General features: G+C 44.4%; 1 protein-coding gene across 6 annotated transcripts in view; it reads right to left on the bottom strand.

Annotated features, from left to right (window-relative positions):
- The window catches only part of CALN1 (calneuron 1), a 539785-nt gene that overhangs the window by 22306 nt on the left and 499974 nt on the right, over positions 1–17505 (bottom strand). For all 6 annotated transcript variants that reach the window (XM_027612444.2, XM_027612443.2, XM_027612442.2 and 3 more), the window contains one exon: positions 207–363. In XM_027612444.2, the coding sequence (XP_027468245.1) occupies positions 207–363 (157 nt within the window). The remainder of the gene's footprint in view (positions 1–206; positions 364–17505) is intronic.

The raw sequence follows: 17505 nt of genomic DNA, 5'->3' as shown, positions 1-17505 counted from the left end.
AAATGCAGAGTTTGGGGAAAGAAACAGAAAGGAAATAAATAAACTGCTGCATTTTTGCAGCGAGGATCTTGTAACCTGGGTCCTGGATTCTTGGCTTCAGTACAAGGCATCCCAGCCCCAACTGTAAACACATTTTCCATCTACAGAGGATGTGGAGGCATGCGCTGAGCCCAGAGCAAGTAGAAAGCAGAAGCAGGGGTACCTACCTCCTTCAAACTCCGTTTGGCAGTTCTCCGACGTCTCCTGCAGGCTCTCCTCCTCATTGATGATGATGTTCTCAATGTCCTTCATCGTTAAATGGTCCCGGAAGGCGTGGTAGAGGATATGCTTCAACTCCTCCAGAGTTATCCTCTGCATGTCGAACTGTGACGAGAAAGAGGAGTCAGATGGTCTCGGGCACACGGGGGTGAGAAGCCAGCTTGGGGCATGACCCATGGCCCTAACACCCCAAAGCTCCTCTCCAGGAGCTTCTCCCAGCTTTGCTGGGTAGCAGCTGAGCAGTTTGTCTGTCACGTTCAGCTCCAAGCATACTCGAGAACTTGCAGGGGACTTAGTGGGAATACAGCGAGCGCAACATATCCCCCTCAACTGAGAGTCCTGGAGAAAAAGACGCCACGTGCTAGTTTGGCTTCCTACTCACCCAGCCATCTGCTGTCACCTCCGCACACCCTGCACACCTCACGGACTTTGGAGTTGTGTTGCCCTTCAGACAATGCACATGTCTCTAAAGATGATACAGCTCCCAAGGAGCCATTCCCATCTTGCTTTAAATATGTACCTTGTTTGGGGCGCCTGGGTGGCTCAGTCAGTTGAGCGTGTGACTCTTGGTTTCGGCTCAGCTCATGATTTCAGGGTTGTGAGATCGAGCCCCGCATTGGGCTCAGTGCTCAGTACAGGGTCTGCTTCTCTCTCTCCCTCTGCCCCTCCTCCCCCACTCTCTGTAAAATAAATAGATAAATCTTAAAAATAAAGATGTACCTTGTTCTAACAAGATAAAAGGCAAGTTCAAAGCCATGTTTATGAGGAAGAGAAGCTGAAGGGCAAGTGTAGCTTCCCCAGGTATGTTCCTCCTGTCCTAGGGAGAGGATTATACTCTCCCACTCCATTTCTATCAGGTTTGGTTCTATCACTTCCTTGGCCAATGAAATGTGAGTAGAAGTCACATATGCCACATCCAGTGAAAAGCTTTAAGAGTCATTCTGCGGTTCGATCATGTGCTCTTTCCCCTCCGCCATGAGAACAGCATGTCCCACGTGGGGGCTACTCCTTCTGTCTGGGCCCCAGAACAAGGATACAGTGGAGAAGACCTGCAGATACCCCACAAAGGAAAAGTAATGTGGGTAAGAAATGCCCTCTGTTGTGATCAGCCATAAAGATTCTGGGCTTGTTTGCTAAGTTGGTTTAAGTCAATAACACAAAAATTAATACACAGAAGTGAGAGGCTACCCTAACAAACTTTCTAAAATACGATGTTCCAGGGCCGAGTGGTGGGAAATGAGAAAAATGTTATTGGAAGCTGGAAAGATAAAGACCCATGTATGTTATGCAGAAACACAACTTTTGGTAAGTCATTGCCTGTGAGGACTTGAAGGACAGATATATGTCGAATGAGTCTGTGGCTTTAGGTAAGAAGTTTGGGGAACAGCATGGTTGCAACTGGTTGTATCTGACAGGGTCCCGCAAGAAAGAGGTGAGCTCAGAGTGAAAGAAATTATACAGAAAAAGACAAATATTGTATGATTTCACTTACATATGGAATCTAAAACCAACCAACGAAACAAACAAAAAACCCCTGAACTCATAGATACGGAGACCAGACTGCTGGTTTCCAGATTTGGGGGTGGGCGGTGGGTGAAATGGGTGCAGGGGGTTAAAGGTACACACTTTCAGGTATGAAATAAATAAGTCATGGAGATACAATGTACAGGATTGTGACCAGAGTTAATAACACTGTGTTACATATTTGAAACCAAAAGAGTAGGTTTCTCATTAAAAGTTCTCATTACAAGGAAAACAGTGCGTAATGGTGTGTGGGCATGGATGTTAATTCAGTTTATTGTGATGATCATTTTGCAATATATATAAATATTGAATCACTATCTTATACATATGAAGCTAATGTAATGTTATATGTGAATTTTATCGTAATTTTTTTAAAAAGGGGGAAAAGAGAGATATGTTCAGGAAAGAATTGGTTGGTTTGCAAGCCAGGAATAGAGACGACTCAGAAATTCCTGGTCTTACAGAATGGAAAGAAGCAATTGTTTTTCGTTTTCAACTAGGAAGAGATAAAATTGAGAAATGCTATAAATGACAAAACAAATCTAAGCGTTCCTTATTAAAACCTCTGAATATGTTAAGTGACTCTCCGAGGAAGCTGGTTATTAAGTTTAGAGAGAGTTATGTCTGAAAATAATTGTGGATGTGGCTATTAGCAGAAAACAATTGAAATCAAACAGATTAAAAAAAAATGACTAAGGTTTTGAGAGAGCTCTACTGGGCAAGTGCCAACAGCCTGGAATTAAAAGACTCTACGACTGCTCAAAACTTAAAAAGATCTTTGGGCTCCCAACCTTTTATGGGCACAAGCCATTAGGAGAATAAGCTACAATAAGGCCCCAAGCAAGGCATATTCTCTAATGCTCTCATCAGATGAGTACTAGTTGACTAGTGCAAAGGGATGGATCTCCCAGACGGCAAAGCTGGGAACCATGCTTGATTGAAATCATGCAGTGAACTCAAGAGCAGTTTCCAGGAAGCAGAACTAGGGTCTAATCAAGGAATATTCCTCACTCCAAGGTCTGTTCAACAAGAGTTTAGAACTTCTCCAAGCACCTTTTGATTGCTGTCTTCCTTTTTTTTTTTTTTTTTCCTTTCTGGATAGGATTGTTTGGGGTAGTTAGCCTGAGTCTGTTCTGCCTTTCTATGTTGAGTGTGGTGGCGGGAGTGGGGGGATTTTTTTTTCTTTTTAGTTATATAGTCTCCAATCAGGAGGAGCCACACCCAGATTCAATGTATATCATGAGATTCTAGATCTTGAGTCTTATATGTTGTAATTGGATGGGACTTTCGGGTGTTTCCCTTGGGGAGGGAGGAGTATATTTTGTGGCCGAAGGGAGGAAAATGAATATTGGGGTGCAAAAGTATGGGCTGTAATAGGTTTTATTATGTCCAACTATTTCTTTCCCCAGCGTGTGAGAGGATTCTATTTCCCTGCCCACTGATGTCAGGCTTTGGCCAATTAAATGCCAGGGAAAGTCATACATGAAAGTGATGGATGTCCAAAGAGAAGTCTCAAAGCCATCTTGTGTTCTGCCATTTCTTTTTCCCTTCTATCACAAAAACACCTACACCAAATAGGGGCTGCTCCTTCCTTCTGGTCCCTGGAATAAATACAACGTGGGGCTAACTCATAAAGGGCTTGTGACTTAAGAGAAATAAACCCTTATGTTGGCCACGAAGACTTTGGGATTTCTGCAGTATAACTCAGCCAAGAATGAATACAGAATAATATTTTAAGTTAGTCTGGATCGAAGTGAAAGAAAGTTCTAAACATTTTTCTTTCTCTGCTTTCTTTGTAAGCAAACCTTACCTTGCTTTAAATATGCCCTTATTCTAACAAATGAAACGAGGTCACTGAAATTTGCTGGAAATCTAAATGACTCAAATTCAAAGCCATTTATATAAGTAAGAAGAAGCGAAATGGGTGTATGAAGTGGATTTGTTTTCTGCATCGTAGTTTATTGACTATAGAGTGAATTATGAAACACACAGGGTTGACCTGCGGTCTTATTGCCCCTTAAGTCTGATAGGGGAACATGTGGTTGTTAGCCTGGGTGCTGGGAAAAGGCTGGCAAAATGCAGGGTGAGGGTGATGGACGTCACAGATGAGAAAATTCGGACACCCTCCCACCCAATGTGCCACAATCAGAGAGACGAAGAGTGACAAAATCAAAGAGACTCTGAGAAAATGAGTAAGCATTTCCTGGAAGACCAGTTGAAGGGCTGGAGGACTTGGAGAAACCCTAACCAGCTGAGAATTCACTGAAAATCAGAAATGAGGTGAAAAGAATCAGCCAGAGTCTGACAAAGTGAAGACAAGATACAGATTCCAGAAATCTCTATTTTCCTTCTATTCAGCCATCTGGGTCATCTTTTAATAACAGGATACTAATATTTAACAAAATAATATTAAGTAGGATTCCAAGTTTTCTATATTGTCAGAATATATCTCTTTTATAAGTTTGAAAGACGTCACTGTCAAATACTATGGACACAGTGCCAACAAGTATTCCTTACATTATCAGTCCCATAGCTTTTTAATTTTTCTTGAGTCAATTTTGGAATTATGTATTTTTTTCAGAAAACCAGCCAAAAGATTAGTATGTAGCCACACGCATTAGTACCACAGTTTTAAATTTCTCTCAGTACTTCTGATATCCCATTTTGTATTTATAATCGTACTTGTTTTTCTTTCTTCTAGATTTGGTTTTTGTTGTTTTATTCTGTTTGTAGTGGATCATGGTTAAAGAATGCAGCCTGTACATCTGTTAGTTTCTAGAAACAGAAGGAGTTTTCCATTATGATATCTCTGCAGGGTCAACTACACAAACATATTTATCTTCATTAATTATATTATGTAGCCTTACATTTATAATCTGCTGTTTCCTATAACCTTATTTTCTGGGGACTACTTGATTTGTCAAAGACCATGGATAACATATTAAAATCTATGAAGAGAACTGTATCTTACAGCCCTAATATTTCTTAAATGAGGCTATTCCTTAGTGCAAAATTTCTTAATTCAGTAAAGAGTTATGGAGGCTGACTCCATGCCAGACACTGATGGAGATGCAAAGGTAAGCAAGACATGAATCTTGCTCTCCAAAGACAAGCCAATCAGTGGTTTTAATTCAGTGTGTTACGAGCCATGACAGGGAAAGCACAGGATGGCTTGGGAACCCCTGGGGAAGGCAGCCCGTTGTAGAGGGCTTCCTGGAGGACAGAACTGGGAGCAGCAGAACGTGGTGGGGGGTAAGGGGAGGGCCATGGGGAGGGTGCTAGTCAGTAAAAGCATACATTCTGTGACAAGAAGGACATTCCCAGTGTTGTGGTAACCATCACCACCATCCATCTCCAGAACTTCTTTGATCTTCCTAAACTGAAACTCCACATCCATTCAACACTACTCTCCCCATTCCCCTTTCTGCTCCCCCAGCCCCTGGCAACCACCATTCTACTTCCTGTAGACAGTCTAACATGAATCTGATACATCATGTAAGTGACATCATACAGTGTTTGTCCTTTTGTGACTGGCTAATTTCACTTAGGTTCATCCGTGTTGCCTCCACCGTGTGGCTACTGTGAATAATGCTGCTATGAACCTCGGGGTGCAAATACCTGATCATGTCCCTGCTCTCAGCTTTCTTGGGTATATACCACCCAGCAGTGGAGTTGCTGAGTCATATGGTAATGCTAGATTTAATTTTTTTGAGGAATGGAGCTTTGTCTTATCTTTTAGGTAGAATGGGGTGCCCTTAAAGGATTTTCACTGGAGAAATTGCTTCATTGAGTTTGAGCTTGAGAAAAATTATCCTTGGTGTATAAGGGGCAAGATAACCAGATAGGAGGCTATTGAGGCAATAGGTTTAGAAACCTTGGTGGTGTTGACCTAACGTTCCAGGTCCAGGAGGAAGCCACTCCCGCCTGAGATGCCGTATCAGCAAACCAGAACTTAGATAAATTTTGTGTCCTTGTAGATGTTCCTCTTGAGAAGTGCAGTGCATCCAGTCAGTCAGTTCCCCCACACCAAGCCAATGCGGGGCCTTCTCACCCCAAACAGGGCTGACTGTGTGTGTCCCCAGCCAATCAGATATTTCCAATTTTTCTCTTCCTTGTTCGTTATGCATTATCCTATAAAAGCTTCCTGTCTTCCGTCCCAGAATGCAAACTGTCTGCTTCACGAAGTGTGAGTTTGCCATCATCACCTAAATTGTCTTCTTCAATCATTTTTTAACAGTGGGCTATGGTGACAGAGAGAATGAAGAACCACGTAAGAGAGCCACGTAAGAGCGTGATTGGCAAGACTTAATGATTCATTGTGTGCAGAGCGTGAAGGAGAATGAGCCAATCAGGATGACGCCCGTGCTTTCTGTTCAGCTGGATGGGAACAGGGAAAGAACAGGCCAGAGAGAAAGGTGACCAGGTGAATTCTGGATGTGTGCACTGAAGGTTCCTGAGGGACAGCCCAACAGAAAACCCAGGGGGATGTCTAGATATGAGCTGATGATACGGCTTTGGAAGTCACTTGCATACAGGTGATAATAAAAGTCATCAGAAAGGAAAAGGGTATGGAGTATGAGAAAGCCCAGGAAAGGCATTGGGAGAACATCAAGATAAACAGCTTACAGCCTCCATTACAAAATGGGTGTATGTGATACTGTGATTTATAATAAATGTATATTTTGGTCTTCCATTTATCGTTCCTGGCTCACAGCTCCCAAAACTCTTGGAATTGATAAGAGCAATGGGAGCAACATAACAATAAAAAAATTTAAAAAAAAAAGAGCAATGGGAGCATCTTTGGTTACGATATTTCATCTCTTGTCCTCCGTTCCCGCAACCGCTTCCGAGCCACAAATGGGTGTCTTGTTATTCACGAGCCCCTTTCAACCCCAACTGAGTTTATGTTACTGAGGCAACTTTTGGAAATCCCTGTAAGATGAAGAGCTGGTTGCCAGGGGAATCAATCATCCACAGAGGGTTGTACCTTTCAGTCCCACCCCCTGATTTCCAGGGAGGAGTGAGGGGCTGGAGGTTGACTCAGTCAGCAACGGCCAAAGTTTTAATCAACTGTGCCTATGTTATGAAGCCTCCATAAAAACCCAAAGGGAGGGGATTTAGAGAGCTTCTAGGTTAGTGAGCCAGGACACTTCCATGTGCCCCAAACTCCATGAGGACAGAAGCTCCTTTGTTTGCCATCTCACCCTATGTATCTCTTTATCTGGCCATTCATTTGTATCCTTTAATACCTTTGCAATAAACCAGTTATCTAGTGAGTAAACTGGTTTCCTGAGTTGTGAGAGCCACTCTAGCAAATTAATGGAACCCAAAGGAGGGTGTCCCGGGAACCTTTGACTTATAGGCAGCCAGTCAGAAGTACGGGTAACAATCTGGACTTGCAGCTGGCAACTGAAGTGGAGGGCAGTCTTGTGGGTTGAGCCCTCAACTTCCGGAATCTGATGTCATTTCCAGATAGATCAGGTCAGAATTGAGTTGAACTGTAGCACACCCAGCTGATGTTGGAGAATTGCTTGGTAGTGTGGGGGAAAAAACCCCACACATGGGAAATGGGTACAGGGCTGTAGTATACCTTTTATCAATATACACAATCAGTCATTAAAAAAATATTCAAGTGCCAAAAAGAGACCAATAAAAAACCCCGACTCTTAAATAGAGTGGTTATGAGAGGGGAGGTAGGTGGGGAGATGGGCGAACTGGGTGAAGGGGATTAAAGAGTACACTTATCATGATGAGCACCAACTAATGTACAGAATTGTTGAATCACTATGTTGTACACCTGGAACTATATATAACACCGTGTGTTATAATTACACTGGAATATATATATAACTATATATATAATTATACTGGAATTAAAAGTAAATAAAAATTTAAAAACAAAACAAAAACCTAGGAGCCTAAAGTTTTAAGATACATCAAATTATTTTTCAGATCAGCCGTGCCGTCAAATGATACTGAATTTATCGGGCATATATAATCCAAAATAATTTTTAAAAAATTTAAGTGCCTTCTATTTGAAAAAAAAATCTGTTTTTACATCAACATGGCTCTGTTTGTTTTCTTTTTGAATGGGTTTTCTGCTAAATCTTTGTCTCCCCTTTGGTTCTTAAACTTTCTGGGTTATATTAAATACGTGTCTCTTTATTTTTATTTTATTGTTAAATTCTTTTAGAGAGGGAGGGGAAGGGGCAGAGGGAGAGGGCAAGAGAGAATCTTAGGCAGGCTCCGTGCCCAGCATGGAGCCCGGTGGGGGGCTTGATCCCAGGACCCTGAGATCATGACCTGAGCGGAAATCAAGAGTTGGATACTTTAACCAACTGAGCCACCCAGGTGCCCCAAATACATGTCTCTTTAAAAAGGCACGTGTCGGGGCACCTGAGTGGCTCAGTCGTTAAGCGTCTGCCTGCGGCTCAGGTCATGGTCCCAGGGTCCTGGGATCGAGCCCCACATCGGACTCCCTGCTCGGCAGGACGGGAAGCCTGCTTCTCCCTCTCCCACTCCCTCTTCTTGTGTTCCTTCTCTCGCTGTGTCTCTGTCAGATAAATAGATAAAATCTTTAAAAAAAAATAAAAAGGCATGTGTCTTCTAAAGAGAATGTCTCTTGTCTCTTATAAAGAGAAGAGAGTTGGATTTAAAAAAAAAATCTAACTGGAGATTCTTTGCCTCCCAACGGTGGAGGCTAATTAGATTTTTATATTTTATAAACATATTTGGCTGTACTTTTCTTATTTCATCCTCTACTTTCTAGACTTCAGCTTTCCCTAAGGTTTCCTTGCCTTTTGTCTTTTGCAAAAAATAAAAAATAAAACCCCAAACCTACCTTTGTCCTAGTTTTGATTATACTGGTGGATATCTTTCCATTTATCAAGTGCATTACTTAAGCCATAATTTCTTCTGTTATTAAATTCAAAAAATTAAATTGCATTTTCTTATCTTTCCTTGCAAATGATAAGAAAGTTTATAATACCTTTATTTCCGACCTCTTATCCAACACTTTACAGTCTTGGTAAGTTTAATTGGAGATTTATTATGACACATTGCCTACCATGTGCATTTTTTCTAGAATAGTATTTGGCTTCTGCATTTAATTTTACAACAAAATTTCTAACAGCTACTGCCACTTCATTGTATTTAATTGATTTCAATGCTCATTTCCATTTTTCTGTGACTGTCCCATCCCTGATTTTCATCCAAATATCTGCTAAGAGAACTTTTAAAAATACTTTGATAATGAAGCATTTGCGAACACTACATTTTCTGAGTTCTTATAATCTGAAAATGCTTTGGTCCCACCATCTCCTATGACAGAAGACTTAGCTTGGTATAAAATTCTAGAATCACACAAATCTTCCCCTCAAGGCTCTGTTGAAACTTCTCTGGATCCTCTATTGTTTAATGTGGGGGAAGAGCAAAGAGGTCAGGTGATGGTCTAAATTTTTAGTTGGCTGATCATTTCTTTTTTTCTTCCTGGACCCCGGTAGGAATATTGCATTACCCATGAAATTTTAAAAATGTTTTCCGTGCTGTGTTAAGTTATATGTTTTTACAGTGATCTCAGCTGGAGCTTTGTGAGGGGGGCTTTTAATTGTTACACCAGTGTCATCTTCAGCTTCCTGCTGTTTCTGGACGACCGTTTGATTGTTTCTGAACAACCTGTTCCATCGAATAGGTCCCTTCCTCTGGAACACACATGATTCTAAAATCTCTACCCATTGTTTCCATATTTCCCACCTTTTCTCTGATCGCTTTCATCTCTTTGCTTTGTATTCCACATCATTGATTTTTCTTCCATGGTTAATTTTGCTCCTACTCTGTCCAGTGACGGCTTTAATTCCGCAGTGTTGTTTGATTCCTTCCACGCTCACCCTTTTAGTCCATTTCCTTTGTGCCCAGAGTGTTATGGTTGTTTAAAAAAAAAAAAATTGATCCAAAATGTCTTGCATTGCTTTTAAAGATTAAAATATTAAAGAACATCAGGCAGGCATCTTCTATAATTTTTCCCTGATGCACTTTTCAGAGGCATGATCCTCCTCTGTATCCTTTTCCTTAGGGCTGCTCCATTGTAATTAATCCGATGTCACAGCTGATCTTGGTTCTGGGTACCTGTAAGGGAATGAGAACATGCAGGACTTGCAGAAGAGACCAGGTGGGATGTCTTGGCCCCTCACTGCCTGGTGGGATCCGTGCTGAACATCAGGAGCTGTGGGTATCCCCAAGCTCCATCTGCAATTCCTGGGGCCATTCTTCAAGTGCCACTTTGTGGATGCGGATTCTCTCTTGCTCAGGAAGCATGGTTCTTTCAAGGTGGGAAGATTGTTGCCCATCCTCCTTTAGCCTAACACCGAGGTTCTAAAGTGTGTTTCCTGGCCCAACAGCACCAGCTGCACCTGGAAACTGGTCAGAAATGCAATTTCCCCAACCCCTCCCCCACCCCACCCCACCCCAGGCCCTACTGAATCAGAGATTCTGGGGGGTGGGACCTAGCAATCTAGCAACAAAGCTGCAGGGGATTCCCATGCTCAGGCAAGTTTGTACAAAGATACATGAAGTTCTAGTACAGAAGGGAGACCCAGGGCATGCTGCCCCCATGTGGCTGTCTACCATGGTGATGGAACGAACATGCCAGTCCTTCACGCTCTGCTCTCCACATCATTGAATGCTGGGAATCATGGTCTCTAAACAGCTGCGTAAACAGAGGAGTTGGTGGGACCCATCGGTGCCTCAGGCTTCCCGGAACCCCTTATCACTGCTCTTCCCACTGGGAGTTCTTTGTCTGTTCATGGGTCTCTGCCAATAGATGCCGGGCACTCTGAAGGCACTGTGCCTTACACAGTGTCTACAGTCAGTCCTGTCACAGAGCCTGGCCCCAGCCCGATGCAGGACAGATGTTTGTTGAATGAATAAATGTGAATCCTCCGTTTGTTCCAAGCAGAGTCTTTCTCACGTGCCTTCTCTCCCCGCTCAAGGTCCCTAAACCCAAAATCCGACAGAAGACCAGGAAAAGCCCCTGTGCAATGGGACTTCCCATGTTCAGCTTCTCTTCTCATTGCAAGGTGCATGAGCAGGGTAATTGAATGTATTTTCCTGCTGTGAGAGGAACCTCAGGGGTACCCGAGTCTTCAGTGAAGTCCTGAATTCTTGATAAGATGAAATACCTGGCTGCTGGAAGGACAGAGCCCTCTGCTCTCTGCTGGGCGCTCTGCTCTGTAGGGAGACGGCAAGCCTGGGGGCCTGGGGTTCCCTGACCAGATTTTACGTGGATCCAAACTCATTCATCATAGAAGGTGTGAGATTAACTGGATGACACAGTTCCTTCTCCTCTGGAGAGAAGAATGGGCCAAATACTCTCTGGAACATTGCCCACTACCATTCTTTTCTCTACCCATCTGCAAAAGGCATCATCTTACCAAGAGAGAGCTACGTGAATCAGTGGGATAGAGCTGCTCCATTGTCTAAGTGTGACCCGAGCACCGATGTGGCAAGTCCACACAAGGTCATTAGACCTGCAGAGTTTCCTGCCTGTGCCTTCCCGTTCATTCCCACACCATGGACAACACAGCTTCTCCGGTCTAATAAGCAGACCTCCCCCCGAAACGGTGCGTCTTGCCATCAGCCTGCGGTGTCCTGAGGTGAAGTTACAGGAGACACCAGTGTAACCAGGGAGACATCCCGAGTCCTTCTGGGCTCCAAGATTTTCCCACATGGAGAACTGAACAGGGAGACTGGAACGTAAGGACTGTGAGCAAAGGGGCGGACACATCTGGATCCTGGACAAGACGAGCAGGCTGGGCACAGGAATGGGAGGTGGCTGGAGGCCCTGGAAAGCAAGAGCGGGGGTCAGGCTGTGACGGGATCCGTCTGACTCGTGCGGGTTCCCCGCTCCTGATGTGGGGGGCATGAGGACAGAGGGAAGGAGTGTACCGTGTTCTCTAGTCCCACAAGGAATCAGTTCAGGTCAGCACGGGGAATGGGTCGTAACACACGGCTCAGCCCCCCTGAAGACACCCCCTGGAACACAGTGGTGACGCAGAAAAACATGAAGACCCGTCATCCCACCAGAACTGAGATGGAGTACCTGTTTGCTGCCACATTCCAGAAGAAAGTTTCTACTAACTGCCAGACCTATGGGGCAGACACATGGCTCAGAATCGACGGCTGGCATGGAAAAAGCTTTGCCCTGTGGAAAAGACTCACCATTCCGAATGCAAGCAAGGAGCTGCCCTGACCTGCCCCAGCTAGCACGATGGCAGGGGTCCCTCCCCCGTCCCTGCTTCTGGAGGAGCTCGGACCCGGCTCCAGCTTCTCCCGGTGGGTGCTTCTCCTTTTGCTCCTCCTCAAAGGCCATCTCCCACGGGGCAGCTTAGAGGGGACACTGAAGTGGCCCATTTCCCACTGCCCACCCAGCACTCAACGAAGCACGATGTGTATTGGTTGTCCCTGCCTTCGCCCTCATTTGTCCTGGGCTCCCATGTGTGGCGGCTCAGCCTGCCAAAGAAGGTATGGTGCCAGGTCCGTATTGTTTATACAGCATGGCCCTGAACAGAGACCAGCCACAGCAGTGCTGTGAGCAGATGAGCTAGTCTCCCGGCCCTGGAGGAAACGCCGGTCCTGATGCACATCCTGACACGGTGTGGCCAGAGTCCACAGCCACTTTGACTCCGTGTGGCTTCTGTTCACAGAACCCAGGCTCCACAGTAGATGTGTTTCACTGCTGTATGGGTCAGAAGGGGTTGCATTTTAACTGGCTCTGCCTTCCTAGGTGAAGATCTGTAAATAGAACTCACTTAGGATCTGTGCCCATTGCTAGGTCCTCTGGCTGCAAATCTGAGACAAGACACCCAGTAGGACTGGACTGTTCGGATGTCCAGTGCCTAGTTTCCAGTTTGACTGTCTGGGAGCAGGTAGGAGAGGCTAGATGGAGGGTAAGCTTCCTCTGTGACAGGTGCATGGCAGACCTGGCCTCACCGGAGCCTCATGTGGGTTACTGCCCCGAGGAAGGGCAGGCTACCTCATGCCCATTCACAGATGAAGCTGTTGGAGCGCAGAGAGGTTAAGTAATGTAGCCAAAGATAAGGAGCAAGGGAGTGAGATTTAGGAGTTCGGATTTAGCACATGCCTTCTGTTCTCCTCTGCCAGGGCCTCACACTCTGCTCTTTTAATCTGAACTTGGATTTGTGGTGTGCACCTCGCTCTCCCCAGTGTGGCTGTTAAAACGGTGCCGGCCAGGTTCCCCTGTGACAGGGGACAGACACGAGTCAACCTCAGACTCTGACTACGGCTGGGATATTTATTTTCTCTGTATGCTTTTTTTTTTTTCTCACTTATTCAACAAATGTATATTGAGAACCTACTAAGTGGTAGGCATTGTTCTAGTCCCTGGGGATACATCAGGGAATGGGACAGAGAAAATTCCCTGTCCTCACGGAGTATAATTGAGATAGACCAAAAGCATGGAGAGAAAGAAGTGACCAGAATGTCAGATGGTGAGGTGTGTCGTGGGTCCAGTGAAGCCAGAAGGAGGCTGGGGTGTTCTTGGCAGGGGGAGGGTGGAGGCGGTGGTGGTTGTTCACTTCTAAATGAGGACATCAGGGAGGTCCCCGTGAGATGGTGCCATTTGGGCAGAGACATAGAGGGGGTGAAGGTGGCTGGTGTGGCTCTTTGCAGGGAGCAAACTCCAGGTATAGGGAATGGCTAGTACCAAGGCCCTGAGGCAGGCACGTGCTTGGGGTTTGGGCTGCAGGGGCTGGAGGGCAGGGGGCGAGGGCACACTGTTCTGTAAGTAATACGTTTCACGGTAAGAATCAGGAAAACCTTTCTCCTTTCAAAATGGACATCATTGCTGCGTTGCAGTGCCTTCCCTAGGGTAAGATTAAAGATATGGTATCCGAGTGCAGCTCAGAGCAGAGGACATTAAAAGCTCTCTGCTCCCACTCTCAACTGCCACGGTGATTGGAGCCTTAGACTGAGTAGCAATTCACTCATCTCAGTACCATTCCACTGGCTTGACCTGTCCCACTGGAGTGAGAAGCTGTGAGGACTCCAGAGCCCAGAGTTTCCAGCCCTCCTAGAAGTGGGTTCTGTGGAAGGGCTGAATCACAGCCCCAACGATATCTACATCCTGATCCCAGGGCTTGCAGATCAGTTCCCTTTTGTGGTCAAAGGGACTTTGCAGATGTGACCAAGTTAAGGAGCCTGAGATGGGCAGGTTATCCTGGATTCTCTGGGGGGGCCCAAAATGTAATCACAACGGTCCTGATAAGATGGAGGCCGAGGGAGGTTGGATGCATGAGGACAAGGTAATATGATGAAGTAACAATGCCTTAGAGATACAGGAAGGGCCACATGCCGGGAAGACAGGCAGTCATCAGAAGCTAGAAAAGACAAACAATGTCCCCCCAGAGCCGCCAGGAAGAACACAGCCCTGTGGACACCTTAATTTTAGCCCAGTGAAACTGATTTCAGACTTCTCATCTCCAGAACGCTAAGGGAATACATTTATGCTGCTTTAAGCCACAGTTTGTGGTAATTTGTTAGCACAGCAATAAAAAGGTTTATGTTTGGGTTTTGTTGATAAAATAAAGGTATTTTGCTAAGAGCTCACTTCAGGTGTGGGAAGAACTCATCTTCGAGAGTTTGGACACAGAGGATGCTGTGGTTTGTCAAGCGGGGGTGGCCCAGTTACTGGACTGTCCAGTTTGGGGGCCGAGGCTAAATTGTGAACACTCTCCTAAACAGCGGGTTCCCGTGAGACCCAGGTGATGGGTCCCCACAGGGAGCCCACTCTACGCAACCCCTGGGAGATGTCTGAAATCTGCAGTATCTGTGGATGATGAAGTGGGACAATCAGAAACAAGCAGGAGGCCTAGGAAAAATGTCTGTGTCCTCATAGCAAGTCTTGAGAATAAAAACATACACAATTCCCTTTTGCACATCTAAAGGGATGTGGTGAGGCTCCAAGTGGTTTGTGTTATTAATGTGAACTAGGTGTTAAGGTGAGCATGTATGAAGCATCTGACTGAAGGTGAAGGCATAATGAAAAACCAGTGTGTGTGTGTGTGTGTGTGTGTGTGTGTGTGTGTGTGTGTGTGTGTGTGAATCCTCAGCAGGAATACACTGAGAAAAGTCCCATGACCTTGGTTTCCCTCCAGACACTGTCATGTAGTGGCTGTGTGACCCAGTCAAAGTTTCTAAACTTCTCTGTTCCTTAGTTTTCCCCTATGAAACATATAGTGTTATTTATATCATAGGGTTGTTCTGTGGATAACACTCCTTTTATTCTAAAATGCGCACTCCTTGTACTTTATACATTTTGCTTGCCTGCACCTCGGTTTTGTTGTGGCAAGAAAAGTTAAGTGTATCCGATGTCACCTGGTCACATATCACACAGGTAAGACTCAACTGATTCCCAGTCCAGAGTCTATTTACCACCCCTTAGTTGGCTACTGTGGCAGTTCCGGAAAATGAGATTAATCAGCTGAGTTCTGCAAAAAAATGCAGAAAGGGGTTGATAGAAATGTCCTCCATGCAGGGACTAACAGAATTATAATGGAAGATGGAGTCTGCCACTCACTAGCTGAGTGTCCTTAGGCAGGTCACTTAATAGCTTGGAATGTGTTTCTCTATCCATTTAATAGATAACAATAATACTAATAATAAAATGATCAGAATAGTAATAATGAGGTAATAATAACAATAATTGTAAGAAGCCACCTCATAGAGATTTGGGGAGTATCAAATAAAATAAGAATGTTCAATCTTTTTAATGAAAAATGCAAGGTAATACAAATATAAGACACCATTTTGATAGGCCTATTAATGATGTGCTATCCAATTTCATCTCTGTATTTAGGCTCATAGAATCCATCTCTGATCTAGGCTGGAAGCTGAAGTCGGCCGACACATAATTCTGTCTGAGAGCAGGGAAATTTAAGCTCCTCGTGGCTACAGCATACCTGCTTTATTTTCTCATTTAAAGACTGTCATTTAGGCTTTTAGGATTCTCTTGACAGCTTCCATCTGGCATTCAGCAAAGCGATAGGATGAGATGTCATTGCGTTACTTATCTCATTCTAGAGCGTTCCTTTTACCACGCCCATGACCCCAGACAAGTAATTCTTAGTGACTACCTTCAGATCAGAGAGGAAAGCCATGTCTGATGGGCTGGGAGTTGGGGGGAGAAGAGTCAGGCAGCAACCACCTGTAAATGTAGTTCTGCTCAGCTGGAACAATGGATGAGGTTTGGCTTTACTTTGATCCTGTCTGCAAGGACTGGGACCTTTCTGGGTACAAGGCACTCCTTGTGAAACAAGGTCCCAGAAGCCAAGGTGACCTGATGTAAACCCTCCGATGACTCTCTTGCTCTTTCATCATTGATCTAAGTTCTTCAACACAGCTTCTTATATACTTCTGTGATCTGGCTTTGCCATCATATCCTGCCTCATCCTACCCCTACATCAGAATCTTCAACGTACTGACCCTCCTGAGCACCCAGAGGCTGCTGTATCTGGAACACCATGCTCTGGCCTGTGTCCTCCTCTAAACAAATTCCTCCTTCAGGTCTTACCTTCTCTGACACTCTTATGGTAAGCTTTCTTGAGTCCTCTGAGGTTGAATGTGCTTCCCCTCACATGTGATCCCTGTTATTTCATACCCAACTTTGTCATCACACCTACGACGGTGTATGAAAATTGCCTGCTGGCATTTCTGTTTTGTCCAATAGACCAGAAGATACTTGAGGATAGAGATGTAGCCTGTTGGTGGTTTTATTTCTACAGCACCCAGCAAAAGTTAGCTCTAGCTTAGTATTGGTGGAATGGAAGAATGAGCACATGTTGTCTTAAGAAATGGGTAAGACAGCCAGTGCGTTGAGGAAAGTCCCCATGCACAAAGAGAAGCATGGCAAATGGAAATACTCAAAAAATGGGCCATAATGGAAGTTAAAGCAAGAGGATGCATTGAATAAAAACCAGGGATAATCATCACAGTTAAAGAATGGAAAATACGGGACGCCCAATGGATGAAGAAAACGTGACCAGATACAGGAGAAAGAATCAAAAAGACCTCCCTAAAACACACAGAGATCAATGGAACAGAATAGAAAACCCAAAGATGGACCCACAACTATATGGTCTAATTAATCTTCAACAAAGCTGGACAGAATATCCAATGGAAAAAAGACAGTCTCTTCAACAAATGGTGTTGGGAAAACTGGACAGCCACATGCAGAAGTATGAACCTGGACCACTTTCTTACACTGTACACAAAAATAAATTCAAAATGGATGAAAGACCTAAATGTGAGATAGGAAACCGTCAAAATCCTAGAGGAGAACACAAGCAGTAACCTCTTTGACACTGGCCATGGTGACTTCTTATTAGATATGTCTCCTGAGGCAAGGGAAATGAAAGCAAAAATAAGCTACTGGGACTTCATCAAGATAAAAATCTTCTACACAGCAAAGGAAACAACAATACTAAAAGCTAACCTTCAGAGTGGGAGAGGATATTTGCAAATGACGTAGCTGAAAAGGGTTAGCATCTAAAATCTATAAAGAATTTATCAAACTCAACACCCAAAAAGCAATCCTGTTAAAAAATGGGCAGAAGACATGGATAGACACTTTTCCAAAGAAGACATACAGATGGCCAACAGACACATGAAAAGATGCTCAACATCACTCATCATCAGGGAAATACAAGTCAA

The sequence above is a fragment of the Zalophus californianus genome, chromosome 10, assembly GCF_009762305.2.
Source record: "Zalophus californianus isolate mZalCal1 chromosome 10, mZalCal1.pri.v2, whole genome shotgun sequence".
In the NCBI taxonomy this organism is placed as follows: domain Eukaryota; kingdom Metazoa; phylum Chordata; class Mammalia; order Carnivora; family Otariidae; genus Zalophus; species Zalophus californianus.
The sequence above is the reverse complement of the archived record's forward strand: the minus strand, read 5'-3'. Positions and strand labels throughout refer to the sequence as shown.